Genomic DNA, 22,131 nt, shown 5'->3' on the forward strand with positions numbered 1-22,131 from the left:
CCAACATCCACAGCCAAGACAGGCAGGAGGCACAAGGAAAATGCCAGGGACAGAGGGAGCTGCGCTCTCCTTGGGACAGCACAGGCATAGGAAGAGGGAGTGTCCCCAGTGACTGCAGGAGCTACAGTGTCTAGAGGGGAGCTTAGTTACAAATCCACAAAGGATCACCCCATGGACACTTCTCAGGCCCAGCAGAAAGCCAGAGGCATTCCTAAGGTTTCCCTGCCAGTGGCTTCCTCAGCATGGCTACCTTGCAGTGTACCACAGCCAAGTGCCAGCACTAGACCAAACCCCAGAGAAAAGCCAGAGCCCTTGCTTGCCAGTGCCAGTGTCTGGCTTGGCCACATGAAAAATGCCCATCAGCAGTTTGAAAGCAGAAGGAAAATGGAGGGTACGTACTCGGGAAGTGCCTCGGTTGAGTCGGCAGAGCTGGTCAAAAGCTTGGATTTGCTGAGGATCCAACACAGACTCTGAACTCATCTGAGAAAGAGCAAAAAAAGTTACAGAAACCACACAGAGCAGGCTGTCAAGTTCCTACACACAGAAAATAATTCCTGGGCTGGGAGCAGACAGTCCACAACCTGTTTGGGATGTCTTTTTAGCCATCTTACCTTTGGCATGAAGGCACTATGTGCACCCTAGGTTTGTGGGGGAAAAAAATTAGTCCTGTTCTTGCCCAAAGGACAGTTACACCCCTGCATCCACAGTGAGTTATTGCTGGGCTCTGTCCCTGATGGCACAGACCGACAGTACTGGGATACCTCTGAGGAAGGAAAAATGGCATGGGAGAACTCACTCACAGCCAGCTGGGAAGAGAAGTAATGGGCCTCTGGGGCCAAGCAGCCTCTCCAGGCTCCTTCCCAGGCAGCAGCAGCAGCAGCAGCTTCCCCCAGCCCTTTCCCATATCCCAGCCCCACCCAGCCCAACACCGCAGCACAGGAACACTGGAGGGGCACGGGCTGTGTGTGCCTGCTACCCCATGACTCTGCCAATGACTACTGGCATCCTAAAATGACATTATGAGGTCCCATCTCTTGTTCTCTAGTGGGGTGTTACAGACAAAGCTGGGAACTGAGGGGTGGAAAGGGGAGGAAGGTGAGTCATATGGCAGTGGCAGCCACGTCCCGAGACTGCGGCCCTGCCCAGCTGTGGGGTACAAGCCCAAGTGTCCCCCAGCAATGAGGGGCAGCTGCAGGTGAGGGCAAAGAGAGGGCCCAGAGCTGCACCAAGAGCAATAAGGCAGAGAGGGTGGCACACACTCCAACTGCTGTAAATGGCACCATTTACATGTCCCAGGGAGAGATGACAAAGCATCACAGATTCTTGTAGGTTTGTTCCATTTATCACACCACTGTGTTTCTATTTTGAATGTTTCTGCTCATATTGCAAAGCAAAAGCATCATCAAGAAACCCCAAGAGGAGCCAGGAGAACAGCCTCCCTCATGAGCAGCAGGCTGGCATCTGTTGTCTCTGGGGATCTATTTTTAAGGGAACATTCAAATACCTTCTCCAAAATACATTTCCCAGGGGCTACTAACCGAAAATTCTACAATCCTGCCAGTAGGTACTGACTGAAGCTGCAGTGATTTTGGGCTCTTTGGCAAGGGGAGATGCACTGAGCCCCCCTGGGGCTCCTGGAGCCTGGATGGTTCTGAGACCATCCCAAAACCCACGCATGTCTTGCCTTTGATCATTAGTCTGGGAAGAGAACCACATCCCAAGTGTGGATCACTTATGCTGGAAACATTTGCCAAACTCTCTCCTTCTTCTCCAGGATATTCTCTGTAGTGTAAATAACTATTTGCCAGTCAGGGAGCCAGATACCCCCATTCCCTTCACACCTGGCTTTGAGCCTGGGACAGGCAGGGTCAGGGACTCACAGCCAGCAGGTTGTACTAGTGCTTCCCAGGGGCATACAGGTCATCCTGACTTGGAAAACAGAAAAAGCAAGGAGTAACTGTCCTCCACAGTTGCTGTGGCCACAAGCATTCAAGGACAGGAAAATGCAATATAATTGGCCTTCCCTCTCCTGCTCACTCCCTACCACATGTACATAACTATCAATCAGGCTGTTCCCAGGCTGATGAGCTGAAATATTGCAGGCAATTCTTTCTGTTGTCATGGAAACAACTGCTGTCAGGCCTTTTCCTTTTTTACCATGTCACTAAAGGCATGTTTCCCTTCAGGAGCCACGGGAGGCTCCCGGGGTCCCGCAGCAGCACCCGGGTGTCAGTGGAAGGTGCTGAGCTCACCCCAGAGCACAGCCTCTGTCTCAAGGGCTGGCCACCTCTGACATGGACCCTTCAGCACCTCCAACCTGTTTCCAGCCACAGCCTTGCACCCCTTCAGAAAGGCCTCAGACAAGACACAGAACCCCAGAGAGGCAATTCATCTTCTGAGGATCTGAGCCAGGAGGAAGGAAAAAGGCTTTTTTCATTTCCCAGCCCTCCCAGATCCCACCACTAATGCTAATCTCTATTGCATGTTTTTCTTGCACGTATTCCACCCCCTCTGGTAGTCACCACACAGCCCTCCCAAGCTTGCAATTATCTTTAATTTAACAGCTACAAATTCCATCGCCGGCAAGTGCTTAAGCAAAGCAGATTCCAACAGTCTGAGTGAAGGCACTGTCCATAGTCACACCAAGGGACCATCCCAGAGCTGTCCCTCAGCCATTCCTTCCACACAAGCTACTGCTGCATCAGTTAGAGCTTCAGAGCAGCCCACTGCCCATGGGGCTGCTCCCTTAACACGGGGAGGCGCAGCCAGAAGTCCTGGGGAAGGGTTTGGGATTCTGAGGAACAAAGGCAACCCTCCCCACATTCCCATTTACAGAGCTGAGCCCACAGTGAAAACCCAGCCAATTCATGTTAAACTAAGTAAATCTGCCTCTCTTCTGTTGGATAAGGCCCTGCTGGTTTTAGCTACTCCCAGGAACCCGGAATGATGAACCAAAAAGAGAGCAAGGCAGGCTGTGGCCCAAAGTCACTGCAATGACAGTGACATTACAGAGCTGTTCAGGAACTTCAGGGAAACCTGAGGACACCCTCTGAGAACAGCAATGTCCTGCTGCTGCTGCAGAGCCCCTGCCCAGGGAGATGCCAGGAACACCACCCGGCCCACGCTGCACAGGAACAGCCTGGCAGGGCTGCCCTGCCCTGGGACAGCCCCAGAGCCTCCAGAACCTCACCCATAGGAGCATGCAGGGCCTGGCAGCAGGTGAGCCCTGCCTGCTCCCTGTCAGAGACACCAACAGCCTCAGCTGCCCAGGGCAGAGCAGCCTCCCAGCACAGGCAGTCTGTCACCCAGCCCTGGCCTCTCACCCCTCAGCAGCACCAGGGGAAAGGCAGATGTCTCTTATTTCCAGCTGAACTTGAGCAGCAAATCTCCCACTCGGGGCCTGGGAGAGCACAGGTCTGTTTGTGCTCTGACAGAGTCACTGCTGCAGCCACGTGAGACTGCAGTGACAGGAGAGGAGGGCACTGTCTGTGTGAGACAGGGAAGCACACAGGCACATCCCTGTGCTCCCACTCATGCTCTGGCTGGCTGCTCCTGCCTACACCAGGTGCTGCTGGGATATTCCCTTGGACTTCTACTGATGCCTTCAGCCAAAGGAGCAATAACACTGCTCAGAGTTAATTAGACAAACACAACCCCCACACATCCTCACTGGACACCACAGCCCAGCAGACACGGTGCTCATTTCTCATCCAGCACTCTGAGAGAAGCATGGCAGCACATGGATTAAATATGAAAGATGGCACCCAACAGGCCTGTGCTTGGGCTGAGCTCAGCACCTGCACCTGAGAATTCAGAAGCCCCATGCAGAGAATTATTTTTCTAGAGAAAAGCCAAGAGGCTGTTGAACAGATCCCACAGGGCAAAGCACAGAAGGCTGAGGAGGTGCAGTGTTTTCTCCAGGGCAGGAGCTGGGGAGAGAAAGGGAAGGTAATCACACAATGTCCCAAAAGTTGGAGGGACCCATGAGGATCATCAAATCCAACCCCTGGCCCTGCACAGACATCCCAACAATCCCTCCCATGCCTGAGAGCTTGTCTGAATGCTCCTGGAGCTCTGGCAGCCTTTGGGCTGTGCCCATTCCTTGGGGAGCCTGGTCAGTGTCCCATCACCCTCTGGGGAAGAACCTTTTCCTGATATCCAGCCTAACCCTGTCCTGACAAAGCTCCAGCCATTCCCTCAAGTCCTACATAAAAGACACACAGAAGAGGGAAGAAATCCTACTTGGTTGTAAGGGTTAGTGACCTCTCCCTGCCAGAGGCTAATCAGTAATGTGACCCCAAACCTTACAGAAAACCCATGGGAACACCTCTGTTTCCTGTCCCCTTCATCCTCCTGACCCCTGGGAGCAGCCTGGCACTGCTGTGTATCCAGAAGGTTCAGCACATGCCCAGCCCAGCTCTGGCCCCAGGAGCTCAGCTGCAGCTGCCCAAGTCACACACAGACCACACAACTTGTTCTTGTGCCACAGGCTGTGAGAGGGTTGTGGAAAAATCTGCAGCTTCCCACTGGTGGGATTTACCTGACACTGATGCTCCCCTGCTTTCCTGAAAGGCACCATCCAGAACAGCTCCTGCACCCTGGGCTACAGCCAGCACCACTGGCACAGTCCCTCTCCTACCCTCCCATCAAGGGACTACAAACAGCCAAAGCCTTGGCTTGCCTTTATTTCACTCCCCTCTTTCAGAGGAACATCAGTCAGCAGTCAGAGGCACCCTTAGCCTATTTCTCAGCTTGGAATCACAGAGGGGAACAGCCATCCCCCTTGCAGCAGCAGGAGCCAGCCCAGCTCGAGGAACAGCTCCCCTGGGACATGTCCCTGCTCCCAGGCCCCTCTGTGAGGCACAGTGACCTCCTGCCCTCCCTGGTGCTGTGCTGGATCCTGATGGACACACCCTGGGCTGTGGGGCACCAGCTCAGCTCACAGAACCACTGCCAACAGGGACTGCTGCAGTTTATGGAATATCCACAGGTTGCTGCAGCCCAGCAGCTGCCACTGCATTTCAATGAGCCTCTTCTCCACATCCTCCCAGACTGGAATGCTTTATTAAAAGGGAGGAAATTTTCAGCAGACTGTAGGAATAGTTTCTTAGAAATTGAGATGTAAAGTCAAGCTGAGATTACCCACTTTTGCCATGACCCTTCCCCAGGTAATCCTGGTCTCGTTGCTCCTGGCTCCAGGCAGTTTGGGATCAGCTGTCCCTGCCCCCTGTCAGTGTCTCACAGACCCCACAGTGCCAGACTTTGGACTGCAGGTAGTGCAAGGAACTTTCTGCCAGGCTGCAGACTGCTCTAAAGCAAGGCCAGGGCACAGAACTACAACTCACTCTGATCTATCTCAAAAAAACCCACAAAACAACAAAACTCACCCAACTCCTCTAGCATGAGAAGCTCAAGGAAACAGTCAATTTTGATTTAAAAGCTGTTACAGGATAATTCTGGTTTTCAAATCAGTCTTTTTCAATTTGTATTGTTTGCAGTTTTAGCTTTGGTGCCAGTCCTCCCCTACCCACTCATGGAGACACCTGCACTCAGCATTCTTACTAGATCACTTTTGATCACTTTTGTTTCCATTACAAGCAATCAGAGATGTTCTGTATCTCCAGTTCCTTCCTCACATGGATTTCCTGTGCACTGCTGAAGTGAAGGAATCCACCTCCAAAGCCCAGGAGGATATTTGGACTGGATATTTGCTCAGTTAATTTGTACACGGGAACATTCTCCACAGAGGAGAGAATGTCCATTCTTGTAACTGTGTAAAACACTGGTTATCTCTATAGTGTTACTGGGGGAATCACATCTAGGTATTTCCAAAGCTACAAATCCCTTGGAAGTTTTTTGTATTGCTGAAGACAAGTTAATAACTGATGGTCACTGTTGCCCTGAAAATAGTAACACCGGCTCTGTCTTCTGATGGATGGAGGTCATGTTGGTGAAAAAAACCATCCTAAACCTTCACTACTGCCCAAGAGAAAGCACATGGTGCAGAGGGACCTTTCAGGTCACATGGGGGATGTGGCACCAGCCCCTCCCACGTGGGAATCCTTCCGAGGCTCCGGAAGGCTGTCATAGGGAGGGACATGGGAAATCTGCAGGACAGAGCCCAAAGGTAGAGCCTGACAAACTGGATTAACTATGGATCAAGTCCATTGTCCATCTTGACGTGACTTGACAGGATTAAACTCCTGAATAAAACATATCTGCCATCTGGACAGCTCCAACAGCAGCATGCTCAGAACTCCTCGGACACAGAATAACCAGAGCATGGCAGCTCAGGGGTTTGTGGCAGGGCTTACGGCCCAGGAGCCAAGACTCTTCCTCTCCCTGATCCCCACTGTATAAGCTGGCAGAATAAATGAAGAACATTTGCTCACTGAAATGAGGCAAATGAGTTTTGGGAATCAGTGGCTGGGATACTCGGAGCCTTTCCCGCAGGTATTCGGGCAGTGGCCCAGCTGCTGAGCCTCATCCCCCACAAACACCACAACAAACATACAGCCCTGCAAGTGCATTAGGGACCCACCAAAAAAAACATGCTCCCATTTCTTTTAGCTCTCATTTAGGGGATGCTCCAAGGCAGGGAGAGCAGGACAGATAATGGTCCAGCCCCAGAGGATTACCCTTGGGAAGCCAGTGAGGCTCAGGGGTAACACAGAAAGCAAAAACTTTTGGTAGTAGAACCAGAGGAAAGAAAATCCCCTCTGCCCTTCTTTCTGCTCCCCTTGGCTGGGGCAGAGTGTGCCAAGCCCTCATCCCAGCCAGGTTCCACTTAAATCCATGCTGTCACTGATCCCATAATGGGTCGGTGCTGGCTTGTGGCATCTCTCCACCTCCCTCAGTTTCAGGGAATGGCCCCAGCATCACACACAGAGCACAGGGGCAGAGGAAGCACTGTCTGTTGGGCTGTCGTTTCACATATACATCTCAGCCACACTGCACAATTCAAACTGACAGCCTTTGCCTGGGCAGGGCAGAATTAGTGCTGTGAAATGCACTCCAGATGCTCAGTGGCATTTCTCAGTATGACTCTACTCCTAATTCAAGGCTTCCTAAGAAAATAAATATGTCAACTGAAGATCACTGTATTAGATTTTGCCAAGAGAGGAACTAAGCTTTTGGGTCTTCAAAAGGACTACAGGGAAACATCCTCCCCACAGATCTCTGTGCAGAAGGGCCTGGGAGCCCCAGATCTGACCCTCAGGAGGGCAGGGCTGGAAACACAATGCTGTTAGCAGGACCTCACTCAGGATTTCCTGCTCACAAACACCAGCTGCGGAGCCAGAGCAGCTTGTCCAACTCAGAGCTCTGTGTCTGGCCAGGGCCAGCAGAGTCAAGAGAGGACACAGAGAAGCCCCATCTCCCCCAGGCTGCATTCCAGCATTGCCCCAGCACAGAAACTCTGCTCTGTAGCTCAGCCTCATGCCAGGTCAGAGGAATCCTTACCTCCCAGGGTTAATTAATGCTGCTGAGCAGTGACTGTTCAGCAAATTTCCTGCAGGAGCTGGAGATTCCCCAGTCTATTGCCAAGTCTAAATACACTCAGTTTTTTTAAGACATGACTGCGCAACAGTTTGGTCACATGCAAATACAACAGTTAAATGTTGTAGTTTGGATATATGAGGAACATCCCAGACTTGGAGAGGAGCTGGGATGCAGAGGGGAGAAGATGGGGGCTGGGCAGTGCTGGGGTTCCTCTGAGCTAGGCTGTGTGGAGCAGGAAGCCACTATATCCCTGCCAAGAGCACGTGGCAGCAGCAGCAGCAGGGCACCATCCTGCGCTGGGGTGGCCTGGGATGACACTTTCCAGCTAGCACTACATGATCCATGCTGTAAATTTTCTTCCCATCCAGTCTCTCCACACCTCCATTTAGGCCCAAGTCCCAGGCAGCCCTTCACTTCCATCAGTTAAATAAAAAGAAGCATCTTCTCTCCCTTACCCCATCACTGCCATGGCATGTGGAGCATTTTCCCCTTCTTTCTCTACAGAGTAAGTCAGACTGATGTCAAAGGGGAGCCACTGGGGCTCCCTGACTGCCCAAGAGAAAGCCAGAGATAACCCAATTATGAAGCACTGGAATCAAGTGTCAGGCACTTGAATGCTGAATGCAGTTTTAGTAGTTAATTCTGCTTTTAGTTTTTAAACTACACCCCAGCCTGTCATCCCCATTTATGTCCACTCCTTTGGAGCAGGAGTGCAGAGGGTGAGGTGTGGGGCTGCTGAACTTTCCCAGCCTTAGATGCAGTGCCCACATCCCACTGTGGCAGGACAGGAACACACACACTGCTCAGCCTGGTTGGACCACACTCGATGTCCAAGCTCCTGGGAAAGCTTTGCTGCTGTCACCAAATCAAAGACTAACACAGCCTGACTGCAGAGACTTCATGGTGCTCCACACAGGCTGCAAAATTCCCTCTCCCCACATCTCCTCCAAGCAGGGAGCCTCTCCTGTGAGTGCAGCAGCTGACAGCAGCTGACAGCGGCCCTTAGCCAGTTTTTGATCAGGAGGAGTTTGGCAGGAATTGAAATAATCTGCTCCAACAAAACCAAAGTACTACTATAAAAACATACTCCAAGACTGAATTATTTTGGTTCCAGGAGTGAGAACGCTGCTCCATGCACATCCATACAGTGACATGCACAAAGTACCCCAAGGCACTTGGGAACAAACCCTCACCCAGGGGCCACTGGAACAATGAGCAGAGCTGAGCTGCCCATATGCAACATCCTTTAAGAGAACCCAACAAACCACCTGCCATGGGGGCTTACCATCCACAGCACCAGCCCAGGAAAAAGACAGCTCCATGCATATTTGAGGCTGTACTTCAGTTTGAATTAGGGATGATGAAATTTTCAGTGCACAAATACTGACAATAAATACAAATTGATTCTCTGTTCTCTCACCCAAATCCAGCTGCATCAATCTTGGTTACACTCAAGCTTCTTAAAATATTGTGCAAGCACTTAGTGAGTCAGAGTCTTTTATCCAGAGACAGATTATGTGCTAAGAAGGTGGAACAGAAACTCCACAATCCAGCCACAAGGAATGTGCCAGCTTTCAATCTAAGTTTTATATAAAACACACCTTAAAAAAAATGGACAGGAATTGTCCACACAAGCAGCTGCAAGCATCCAGCTCCCCCTCACAGGTGCTCATTCAGCCCTTTCAGCCACCTCTGTCTCTTCCATTGCCCATTTCTTCCTGGGTCCAGGAGATAGCACTTGCTTTGCTACCAGTGCTAATGAATGCACTCTGCAAACACATTCATCCTAGACCTTCTGGATGAACAAATTTCTTTGACTTCCAGAGTTGTACTCCCATCAAAATAAACTGGCATTCAGAAAAGTGACCGATTAGCTGCTGAGAGCATTTGACAGGTTCTGATCAGTCTTGTCTGGAAGCAGAGAGAACAAAGTGATGATGAAAGGTACCTGACAAGAAACCACCTCACAAAACTTACCTGTGCCAGGGATGCTGCAGTCCCTTTTTTCAGCTCTGAGAAGTTCTCACTCAGCTTCCCTCCCTTGTTGCTCGAGTTGCATTTGTAGCACATCCACCTCATGAGGCCCTTGGTGACCACCCCACACTCCTTACTCAGCAGGCACAGCGAGTGGTACAGGTGTCCACAGCTGGGAAGAGAGGAAGGCAGTGCTGGGAAGCAGGGCAGCACCTCCTGGGCTCTGCACGGTGAGGGCGAGGGGCTGCCCAGTGGGCAAGGCTGCATCTGGGAAGCAGCAGATCAGCAGTGTATCCTCACCCTCCTGCTGATTTCCAGACTCACAGAATCAACACTGGATGCCCATTTGCTGATACAGCTACAGACTGCAACACCAAGGTAACAATGATTTCACCTTATTTTACAGACACCTGGGCACAGACAGGACATGGGAGATGCCAGGGCTGTGGCAGGTCCAAGATGTACAAATAAACAAATGAGGCCAGGGTGTTGCAGAGCCCAAAGCACACTGCTGGGAGAGGGGACAGAAAACTGACAGCCAGCTCCTGGGACTGGGAGGCCATTCCTCCCAGGCAGGCAGAGCTGGCTGCATGCAAAGCAGCCTCTGATGGGTGTGATGAGCCAGCCCTCTCACAGTGCAAGGCAGCAGGGAGATGTGCTCACAGGAATACAGATCATTACTCAGGCAAGCCAACCAGTAGAATTTGTTTCCCCTTTTAAAACTATTAACACAATCACAGCTGCAACCCCACTCCTTAACTTTACCTGAAAACAATGATTTCATCAGCAGTTTCTTGCCTCCTTTTGTACTGCTGGAGACAGATGCAGCAGTAATCCTGCTTTGGAGTAAGGCCTCTGGTGACAGAGGCTCTCAGGTTACACAGGGACCAGTGCAGATCGTGGTTTAAAAGGCTTGTGGTTGTCTCTAGAAGGGTCTGTGTGGAAGACAACACACAGAATAGGTCACCTCCAGACTGCAGAAGCTCCCTGCCAGCCAGTTCTTCAGAATAAGCCACTTAGCAGCTCACTGAGAGCAGAAACAACCCAATAAAATCACTTCTCCTATGCTTTCTATCCCCTGACCTCAAAACACTTATCCTTTCATCACACATTAATGGAGCAATTCCTCTGCACTCTCAGAGTGCAGACCAGTCCTGTATTGACTTTTGCCCAAGAGCATTAACAGAGGCATGGCAGACTCATTTTGTCATCTTCCACATCAAATGTCCTTTTTTTTTTTCCCCTTCTACCTGGCAAGCTGCTGGTTGTATCCCCATTTTAGGAGAAATGTACTAATAAAAATCAAAGCATCAAAGCTCAAATGCACTGTGGCAATTAAAGTCTTTAAAAAAACCCTGAACTGCTCATCTGCTTGTCCTTCCCAATGGATGCTCATTTTCCTGGAGCCCAGAGAACCACTCTGAGTTTCCAGCACCAAGTTTCTCTCAGGCACAGGGGCTCTGCTCCCTGATTCATATCCATGCTCCACAGCAGCAGCTGCCACAGGCTGCACCACAGGATCCACCCGGGCACAGCCTGTCCCAGAGCTGCCAGGCAGGGACAGGGGCAGGAGCTACCCAGACCTTCTGCAAGAACACAAACACAGATAAAGGCTCCTGGTGCTCAGCCTCCACAGCAAAGCTTTTTCCCACTGTGCTTCTGCATTGCCTGCTGCTGTCTGGGGGCTGCCCTGAGCAGCAGTTGGGATGGCTCTGCCACATGAGGGACGAGAGGGACTTGGAGGAACACTGTGTACACTGTTCAGGGGAAAAGGAGTTTCAGAAAACTGCTCAAGTGTGGAGTCTGCCTGGGATTTGGGAATGGGCTGAGAAAAGCAGGACTGAGATTAAGAGGAAATCTCCCCAGGACACAAAGGAAGTGCAGCATTATCACTTGGAAGTGTAAAAACAGCCTAATTTAAAAACCTGTTATTTAAAACTGCATAGAAAGACAAAACATATCAGCTTTGTGCCTTTGAATCCCTGACTGCAGGATGAGCTGGAGAAAAAGCAGATGTTTATCCTTCTGGTACATTTAACACAGAACTGAGCTGCTGAGGTGTTCACCATGTACCTGTCAGTCCCTTCACTTGCAATCTGTGAGCAAACCAAACTCCCTCCCCATCCCCAGTCTCACATAAATCGCTCACATGCCCACTGACTTTGCCCTGCAGACAGAAATGACAAATAAGAGAGAGAAAGAATAGGCCAGGCAGCTAAAATGATGCTGCATGCAGTGGTGGACAGAACAGAAACACAGGCAACTTACTTGTTCATAGTTAAAAGTGTCCAGCATTCCCAGGACAAGCCCTTGAATTTCTCCAAGTTTCCCTTTTCCATAAACTGGATCCTGTATGAAGAAATGCAAAGCTGCAGTTGAATCACAGGATATGACCATTCTGATTCTTTTTAGATCTTTTTTTTCCTCTGGATTGGAACTGCAAATGAAAGCTACAACTGCAGAGTTAAATACACTGCACTTACACAGGGACAGCAGAATAATCCCACACACTGACGGGAAAAATCAGTAATTAGCAAAACTCAGTAGGTAACATCACTATAAATTAGTGTGCCTAGGTCAAAACTGGAAACCCCATTCAGGAGCTGCAGGAGCTGACTGGAGAGTACATTTGAGGAATATTGAAGGGAACAGCATGGCCAGCCAGCTCTCAGCCCCCACTGCCCTGTGATCTTGCCCAGCCAGGAGTGCCTCATCCCCAGACCCCTCTGCATGTGCAGGCTGGAAGAGCACACCCCAGTCCCTGCTGAGCCCACAGCCCAGCTGGCAGAGGAACAGGGCCCTGGGGCTCTCCTGGTGCTGCAGGGTTGATTTCCACATGCCCTGAACAGCTTTATTGCTATGTCCCAGCAGCACAAGCACAGGGCTGTGGTACAGGTCATCATCCTGGGCATCTCCCCCTTCCTCCCACCTGCTCCAGCCCAAACAGCCCTGCACACCCACCCTGGCACCCCCTGAAGCATCACTCTGTGCAGGAAGCTGAGAAAGCTGTCTGAGGGAAGGGGCAGGCCATGGGCAAAAACAGATCAGCAAGATGTGGAAAGGAAACTAACCCAGAGCACAGAAAAATGGTGGGGACACAATGGAAACAGGAACAGGAGTGGGATAAACAAGCTCTGGATAAGATGAATGAGAGAAGGAGTAGGAGCAAGGTTGATTCCATGCTGGGACTGGGCAAGAAGAATTGAGAGCAACAAAGACAACTAAAGCAGCATGGAAGCTACACTACAAGACCCTGAGGGGTGCAAGGCAGAACAGCAAGTAAGTCAAGGAACTCCTGAACAGCCACCCTCGTGGGCAGTGTGACAGGCAGAAACACCAATATTCAAACCTAAATAAAAGCAACCCTCCGTAACAGCACTGAGTCAAAACCAGCTGTGGATTTGGAGCATGTGGAGGAAGCAAGAAGAGCTGGATGTGCTGCACAGGCTCTTTTTCTGTTGGGTGAACAGCACAGCACAGGAAGGGCATTGCACTGCAGGGATTATGGAGGCAAAGGATTTCCAGAGAGCAGGAATGTGATCCAGAGCACAGAGCAGGTAGGCAGGCAGCCAGCAGCTCCTCTTCTAAAGCCCTCAAGTACATTGCCAACAGGTGTCTCACAAACTGTCCCAATCCCACGATTTCCATACAGCACCTCAAACTTCCTAAGCTACAAGTGGAGCTTTTCAAAGCCACTGGTTTCCTGTCTAGACACAGAGCAGAAGAAGAGATGTGAAAAAGAGGGAAGAATAAAGACCCATCTGCAGCTTTGCAGAGGGAGAACACAAGTCTGAGGGCTTTCTGCTGCTGTCTTTTCCTCAAGTCATGCTTGATAATGTTTAAAAATAACAGCAACTGGGAAGAAAATGGACTTACTTCCTCCCACAGGAGGTCCATGGTCTGGCCAAGCCTCACCCTGAGTCTGGCAGCCCAGTGCCAGCAGTGAGTCCATGGCCATTCCCTGCTGGAGCCATCGGATGGGATGGGCTGGAGCTGCCTGCCTGCCTCCAGCATCACACCCACAGCTCCCAGGTCACTTCTCCAGACAGTTATAAAGCTTCTAAATTGCAGCTTCAAACCCCACAGAACTTCCAGCCACAAAAGCCTTGTGGGATCCATTAGTTTTATGGAGGATTATCTTTCATTAATTCCCCCTTCTAAAATTGGTCTTAGGTTGGAATTCAGGCATACTCCAGACATGGATGTGCCAGCCCATGCAGTGGAACAGATCCCAGCAGCCTGAGTGGCATCAGCACAAGGAGCCAGAGCCAAACTGGCTGACCTGGGCTGCCACCAGCAAACAGATGGGAAGAGCTGGCAGGGATCCACACACAGCCCAGAGGTGCTCATTCAGCCCTTTCAGCCACCTCTGTCTCTTCCATTTCCCATTTCTTCCTGGGTCCAGGAGATAGCACTTACTTTGCTACCAGTGCTAATGAATGCACTCTGCAAACACATTCACTTCAGCTTCTCCCCTCTGCAAGGAGCCAGAGAACCACTCCACACACGACTAATCCCAGTGCTAATCTCCCAAACTAGGAAGAAAAAATAGCCAAAGTCCTAAGCAGGAGTGGAACAAATATAAGAGAAGTTTTCTGAATCTTTCTGCTTCCAGTCTGGAACAGTTTTTAGAGAATCAATCCTTCCCCTCTTTGGGGTCCCTACTGGTAGCTTTTACATATCTGGCTTCTCCAGTTCTCCATTTTGTAGGAGGCATCAGCTGCATCTGCTTACAAAACATTCATGAAGGATTACAGCTTTGTAAGGGAATTAACACTCAACCTCTCAGCCCTCTTCAGAGAACACTCACATCCTTAATAACATGGAATTTTTCTTAATGCTCAAGAGGATTCCTCTGGTATCTCTCCTAATGCATTTAGTTCAGACTTCCCAGTTAATAAATCACTCCCCAACACTATAAAGGATGAGCAGGAGCAAATCTATCAACTGTTATTTCATGTGACTTCAGTTAGGTAACACTGAGCCCAGGTGCTGGGACAGGCAGGTGTCAGAAGTCTGTGACTTCTCTGGGAAGCTGCAGATCTGCCCCAGCCCCTGCAAGGTGCCCTTTGGCCAAACACTTTGGTTACAAAGCTGACATTTGCATAAGGTATAATCTGTAAGCAGTTAAGCCCAGAAAAGGAAGAAAACAGTCTGCTAAAATTGGAATACTCTAATTCCTTTTCAGAGGGCAAGATAATCTACCTCAGTTCACTGATGTTATCCACCTTCCAACAAAACCCCCAGTGAATTCCTGGGCAGCTGTGCCACCTCCCAGCCTGCAGCTCCAGCACGTATATGCTCTATCATAAACCTTGAGTTCTGCTGAAACAGCATTTGAGGGCCCTGTCAGACAAGCACCACTTGTAATTCTGCATTTCACCAAAATATTTGGAGGGCTTGGAAAGGCTGCATGCACTCCAGAGCCCAGAAAGGCTGGTTTCAGTATTTCCTTGTGGTCACAGTTAAGGTGGCACATCAGTAACACACCTAAGTGCCTTGCACAGAGCTCAGAGCCAAGACAGAAGGGTTTGGCAACAGGGTTTAGAATTTTGCATGGCTTCAAAGAGGAACTACACAGCTCTGCAAAAGGAACACCCAGCCAGGGTTAACAACACAGGGATCTTCCTTTCTGGGAAAGCACCAGCTGTGCCTGCCATGTTGTGATTCTTCCCTGCAGGGCACTTAAATGGCATTCCCAGATAACCCAGGAAGCAGATGACTGGAAGGCAAAAACTCCAGTGCTCTCTGCTGCCTAGCTCCAAGGGAGTTTTCTTCCTGATCCCCAGCAGGGCCAGGGTTCAGAATGCCTGAACATTTGAGCTCGGCACTCATGACAAGGCCACAGAGTAAGACCTGCTCATCACCATCCCAACACCAGCTTCCCAGCTGGATTCCAAGCAATGCTCTCCCCCCAGGGCCAAGCTGTGCATCCAAATAAACTTCACAGAAACTTCCCACAGGCACCCTCTGCAAACCCCTGAGCAAGAGTTTAGCAAAATACAGCCACAAACCCACAGACAGCAGTGAGCTGGAGCAGGGCAGTGCCAGGAACCCAGGAATAAGGGTTGGTGGTAAGGCAGAGTGAATGGAAATGTGGGGGTTAAGGACAAGAGCACAGGGTTCAGTGAAGGGTTTGTCTTGTAACAAAGGATACTGTCCCCACAGGAGGTGCCAAGCACTGAAGGCAGCAGACTGGTGAGACTCAGCACAGGCAAGCCCTCAGAAGAGCCCATATCCTAATGAGGAGGATAAGAAGTTGGGAGAGGCTTAAGTGAGCTTCAGAAGTGAAAATCTTCAGAGGTGAAACCAGCCAGCTGAGCTGCTGGCATCTATCAGAGGATCCTCAGGATGCAGTGAGGAGCTCACAGCCACTCTGCTGCCCACAAATAAGCCAGGTCACATCACTCCACACACCTCAGGCGTTTGCAAATACATGGGTGTGAGTGAAATCCATAGAGGAGTGTTAAGAGGCAAAGTCAACTTAAAGATCCCTTATATCAACACCACCTCCCCTTCCATAGGATCTTCTCTTGTTTTTTATTATGTTATTTTTCCTACACCTGTTTTTGAGCTACAAGGTACCAATTACTGCCCCATTTTACGAACTTCTGATACTTTACCTGGAATTCAGTCCTTTTCTCTGCATTTTAAGAAGTCATCATTTTTTTTCTCTAGTTGTTAAAAAAAAAATCTGCCTTTCCAAATCTCTCTTTAGTCAGACTGAATTTGTCAGGCTGTCCAGGGAGGTGGAATGAGCAGGAGCAGTTCCCCCTTGTCTCCAAACCCAGTGGCCAGAGCTGCACGTGCTGCTCTCAGTGATGCCTGACCCATTTCTCACCTGATGAAGCATCCCCTCAGCCTCCCCAGCAGAGCCATCACACCAACCACTTCCCTCTACAACAGACAAAACATTTCACTCCCCTGCTGCCTCCAGGACATCAGTGCCAGGCCCTGGAGAAGGGATTTTCTACTGCTGTTAGAAGAGTCCATCAGAACAGAAATAGAATGAAATATGTGAAGACTGCCATCAACAAGACTCTCCCTTCATCCCAAAGGAGAACAGAATCTTCCTCCACACTGTCACACCTCCCAGCTGTGTTATCAGTGTGGTCACTGCTTTAACTCCCACCCCATCTTGGCAGTCCTCAGCACAACCCAGGGAAGCCTCCCTTCCCTGGCAGCCTCCCATTCACTCACAGCTTCTCCATCCTTTCCTGCCTACATTAAACATCAAACAAAGCCCAACAGGAAATTATACCAAAACCTCAGCTAAAAGTAGACTAAATAAGTTATTGAAGAGCCATTAGGTTTCCTTGACACTTCCTTTGATAAAACCACATTTCATTTGAACACACTTTTTATTCACTCTCTTGCAACATGCTTTGCTATTTTAGGAGTTTGTTCAAAATCCAAGACTGTGTGTAATATTAATATCAAACCAAGAGTTTGTTAGAGGTGTGTGTTCACCCTGTGAAGCTGTAAGTCATTTTCCTCTCTCACTTGGAACAGAAACGCTGAACAGTGTCTCAACCCTTCAACCATTCCACTCCACAACACAGACAATTTTTCTAATTCCTTTTCTGCATTTCTCAAGGTTTGTTATTAAATCCCAACATCAGCTTTCATCTGTTTTGCAAATTAACAATTTATAGTTGCCTGTGATCACTCAACCCAAGGTCCTGCTTAAGATCAGCTATTCTGAAAGTTTGCTACTCATTAACTGCATCTCTAAAATAATACTGCACCACCAATAACATTTTGGGCCCAATCATGATCTTTCTGCAAAGCCTATACATTTTGCTGTAGTGTCTTCACAACTGTCCATCCCAGAGCCTTCACTAAAAGGCTTTAAACAAATTAACTTCCAAGTTTTGGTAAATTCATTGTGGCTTTGCCCTTGAACATGCCAAGTTTCATTTCCAAGTAACTGCAATCTCAGAAGTACTATTTCATTTGGTTTGCAGAAATTACTTCAATTACCTTCTCACAGGTCTGTGCGTTCCCACATGTCACCCCAGGTAACTCTATCAGCTTTTACACCTTATGCTTCACCAACAGAACATTTACTGAAACACTGAACAGACAATTAGCTGATCTCATCTCCAGCAACCTGGGAATACCTTCTCTCAAGAACACAGTGGCACAGCTTGCTGAAACCTCCTTCCCTTCAGGAACTCACCTGGAGAATCCTCTGCAGGATTGAGGGAAGAGCAATAAACGCAGCCATGTTGTTCAGCACTTGCATTGTCAAACTCTTCAAAGCTGGAATGTCAAACAACAGCCATAGCAGTTCATTAGGATTCCAGGAGTAAAGAGTGATCAGTCTTACAGATAGAGTTTTATTTCAGGTCATGGTTTTTGGTTTGAAAATAGCTTTTATACTTTTTTCTCCTGCACATACTGCACTAAGAACACAGCTTTTTGCAGCATAAAGGCTGTTTACAAGGTTTTGATCCCACAATACCTCTGTATTCCCTTCCTTTCCACACCCCCTGCAGTAAACACCCACATTTTCAATTACATGTTAATGCCACCATTCACTTCTCCTATTGCTACCAAATCCCACTTTGGATCCTTGTCTGTGCTACAGCCCACAGACTCTAAAACTTCCCAGCGTTGACCTTTGCATGAAACTTATTTCTAGATCCTAAATCTTCCCACATTGGGTCTGGGATGGAGCAAAAGACATTATTCAGAGAATCCCAGAGTAGTTTGGGTTGGAAAGGACCTTAAAGCTCATCCAGTGCTATCCTCTGCCACAGGCAGGGACACCTTCCACTACCTCAGGTTGCTTCAAGTCCCATCCAACCTGGCCTTGGACACTTCCAAGGATGGGGCAACCACACTGCTCTGGGCAACCTGTGCCAGGGCCTCACCTTCCTCACAGAGACAAATTACTTTCCAAAATCCCATCTAACCCAGTTCCCTCAGCCTTTCCTCACAGCAGAACTGCTCCATCCCTCTGATCACCTTGGTGCCTCCTCCAGGCTTGTTCCAGCAGCTCCACATTCTTCCCTGCTGGGGAGTGTCAAGACCAAAGCATCTAAGCCCCTTTTTAGCTAATCTTATCTCTCCCACAAAGGGAGGCTACTGTTCAAGGTGTGCTACGGACTCAGAAGTGGAGTAGAGAATGTAGCTGGTATATTCAAGTCCCAATAATTTTATATATGGCAGACATGTGCAGGCAGAAGTGCACAAAAGGGCTGGGCATGCACAATGACAGAGTATTACCTCAGGAGTTCCCCAAGTGCTGACTACAACCCACAGAGCCTTTGTACACATTGTGGCTCCTTCAGGGACCATCCTCACTGCAACCAATTTATTAGCACAGGCCGTGGTAGGCTTCTTCTTCCACACAGGACAAAACAAAGCAAATGAAAAAAACCCTATCCACCTGATAGCTGCAGCCTACCAGACACTGAACCCAAGCTCCTGCCAGTCAGGGAGAAGAATATTTAGGAATGGAGTAACAAAACAACTTCTCTTATACTCATTCACCAGAGGAGAGGCAGCACACAGCTTTTACTATTTGGGTCACAAATGTCAAAGTACTCACATTCAGAGTGTGGACACTGTGACGAACCAGAGGATTTCTGTGGGGACATCATGGCCTCAAGCAGGGGAAACCAGAGGGCCTGGAATCATGGAATGTGAGGAAAGAACCAGTAAGAACAGGGCAGTGCTAAAAATGAGCTGTGAGCAATGTCAGAGGCCACCAGCCAAGACTCAGTTCCACAGTCTGAGAACAGAACTGCATTTCTGATGACTGCTGTGGGACAGAGCTGAAACATGGCAAAGTAACCTCAGAGCAAAGCACCTTACTGGAATTGTGACAACAATGGACGTTTGCTTCATTCAGTCCCCAACTACTTCCCCATATGAGAGGCAAACTCTCCAGGGTAGAGATAGCTCACAGAGTAGGACAGTAAATGGATACCAAATGGAAAGAGACTTCTAAATTCTCTTCCTATTTGTTGCAGAATGATACCATTGCAGGGAAGAAATGGAGCAGGTCAGCTCTCACACTGGGCAGTGCTTGTGAAGAAATTAGAGTTCTTGACTTCCAGCCATGCCACCTCTTCAGGCATGGGATGAACATTTCTCTGTTCTGAGTTCAGAAATCGTAAAAACTATGCAGAATCCTAGGACTAAAGATGCCTTTGTGTCACTGACATGGGCAGAAAGGAAACACTTCCCCTCAATCTGAGGGGACAGGCAAAGCCAGCTCCCTCTGCTCAAGGCAGCTGCATTGCCTCCCCCCTCAGAGCCCAGGCTGACACTCAATTCAGGGGCTGTGAATAGCTCTGCAGCCACAGTGACAGCAGCAGCAGCTTTGTGCCACCAGGAAGCTGGCTCGGAGCTCACAGTGCCTCTGCAGTGTCTGACTGACATTTGTGCCCAACTTCCATCTGGAGCTGGAAAGGGGGAAGGCCGTGGTCTCATCCCTTCCTCCCTCTGACCTGAACTTTGCTTTGTGCTTCACCCTCATGAGTGAGGATTTCACTCTTATGGCTCCAAACCCTGAAGCACCACAGGGAGACCACAAGGAGAGGCACACAGTGATTGCCAGGACATACCAGTACCCAATGGATGTGGAGAGCAAGAGCCACATAAGGCAAAGCCTCAGGAGACACAGAAGCCTTGGTTGATTCTGGTGACACGTTTTTGACCTTACCTCTCGCTGTTGCTGGTCTAAACTGTGTGAATTCCTCTGGCAAAGAGCAATTGTTTTCATTAAAGTATCTTCAATATTTTCTAGCAAGGAGGGTTCAGATGAGCCTAAGTGTCAGAGGGGGGAAAAAGGAAATTACCATCATAAAAACTATTAGACAAGTTAACTCCCATTAGAAAAGTTAACTATCAATCCTTCTGAAAAATAAAATCATGCTGTTCATCTAAAGTCTGCTCAGTACTGTCAGCAACTACATTATAAAGACAAGTTCTGATTTTTGGCACTTTTCCTGAATAGCACAATAAATTGGGCAAGTAAAACATTTAATTTAATCAAACAAGGAAGATCTTAGCTGTGGTTAGGATACAATTAAGTAACAACTATGGGCACTGCATTTAATTAGGTGCCCATGAGTCCTTGGGCTAGTGAACAGCACATCTGTGCATACACTAATTTTCTGTGGGCAGAACATTCTTATTTATATATCTGAGAAATTTGCTTTTGAAAAAGCTACTCCCAGCTGTCTCCCATCACTGTTCCCATATAATGCCAGCTGAAGCTCAGTAATGAGTTTGAATGGATTCTGACATGGGAAATGTGTTTGGTAAGCCAGTGAGAGGACCAGTCCCAATGGGAAAAGCTGACAGGGCAGCTAGCCACACACACACAAACCATTCCTCACAGTGTTCGAGGTCTCTACCAAGATCAGAACACCAGAGTGAGGGAGTGTCATCCAAGTAGCTGCCATATGAACACAGTGTCACTACAATGCCTAGAATCCTGAAACAAATGGCTAGAAGCCTGAAACCATCTCATTATACCAGGTGTCAGACACATTTTGTGTTGATCTGTCTGTTTTTAAAAGAAAATGGAATTTAACTCAGTCTTACTTTCACCATCTTGAATAAGCACCAGCAACTTGCTCTGTAATCGCTGAAACAAAAGAGAGGACACAGAACAGTCAACTTAGGAGTTTAATCCCAAGAACCCTAATAGAAATGTTTTTCAAAGGTGTGGTTACACAGGTTAACCCCCATTTTTCTCCCCAGCCCAACTAACATGGCATAAACATTTTTCCAAATATGGAAAGGAAAGCAGGAGCTGAAAGAATTTTTGGCTATGAGAAACAAATTTCAGCATCTAGTATCTTCTAAATGTTTGAAGATTTGTCAGAAAAATATACTCATGTTCTGAGTATGCAGACACCTCAATTTATTGGTATTTGACAGGAGGCAAATTCTGTGGATTCTAGTGGAGGAACAAGGACAACATCCGAACTGAGCACAGGTCAGCATGCTGATGGCATGGCAACAATGCCACATTCAGGATTTGGAAATACTGTACCTCAAGCATAACCAAAAAGGCACCATGGATATCTCCCTTCTTCTCTAGTAAATACGAAGAAGCCTCATGGAGCTGATGTTTTTGGGTTATCTGAGTTGAAAGGAAAAAAAGGTAAACATGTGTCTGAAGAAAGCTGCCAGTGTTTGTTTATCCACAAGACAATGCCAAGCAGCTGGCCAAGACTGGAGCCTGTGCTCACAGGCACTTTACCCAGGCTGAGCAGCTCTCCTGCATCTCCTTTTGTTTCTCAGCTTGCACTACTGCCACCACCAGCACTCAAAAATTACTGGTACAATTTCCATACAGAGAAGGAACAGTTGCTCTCCCAGCACAAGGCAGATTTTGGCAGCGTTGTTTTCCAAAAACCCCAGGCCTGTGATTTTATATACTCCCAACATGATTAATTAGCAGCAACACAGCCACCCTCTACTCTGCAGTTTCTCAGCAGCTTCAGAGCACTAACAGTCCTTTCTTATTAGCCCTGAGACCCAGCTCAGTGTTAGTCTATTCTAAATATATCCACCTGTGCTGCAGAAGAGCAGTTTAGCAGCTCAGAGGGACAGAGAGTACTAGAAACAGACTGGAAGTGCATCCAGGCATTAATCCAAGCCTAAGGTAAAGTGTTTGTACAGCAGTTT

At 48.7% G+C, this 22,131-nt stretch overlaps 1 protein-coding gene across 1 annotated transcript in view; it reads right to left on the minus strand.

The window, feature by feature from the left end:
• The window catches only part of VPS8 (VPS8 subunit of CORVET complex), a 66,758-nt gene that overhangs the window by 971 nt on the left and 43,656 nt on the right, over nt 1-22,131 (minus strand). Inside the window, exons 36-44 of the mRNA XM_077785613.1 lie at nt 21,494-21,583; nt 21,040-21,082; nt 20,153-20,256; nt 19,034-19,112; nt 17,657-17,739; nt 11,743-11,823; nt 10,240-10,409; nt 9,478-9,646; nt 400-480 (exon numbers count right to left, since the gene is read on the minus strand). Of these exons, the coding sequence (XP_077641739.1) occupies nt 400-480; nt 9,478-9,646; nt 10,240-10,409; nt 11,743-11,823; nt 17,657-17,739; nt 19,034-19,112; nt 20,153-20,256; nt 21,040-21,082; nt 21,494-21,583 (900 nt within the window). The remainder of the gene's footprint in view (nt 1-399; nt 481-9,477; nt 9,647-10,239; nt 10,410-11,742; nt 11,824-17,656; nt 17,740-19,033; nt 19,113-20,152; nt 20,257-21,039; nt 21,083-21,493; nt 21,584-22,131) is intronic.

Source organism: Lonchura striata, chromosome 10 (genome assembly GCF_046129695.1).
Source record: "Lonchura striata isolate bLonStr1 chromosome 10, bLonStr1.mat, whole genome shotgun sequence".
Lineage (NCBI taxonomy): Eukaryota > Metazoa > Chordata > Aves > Passeriformes > Estrildidae > Lonchura > Lonchura striata.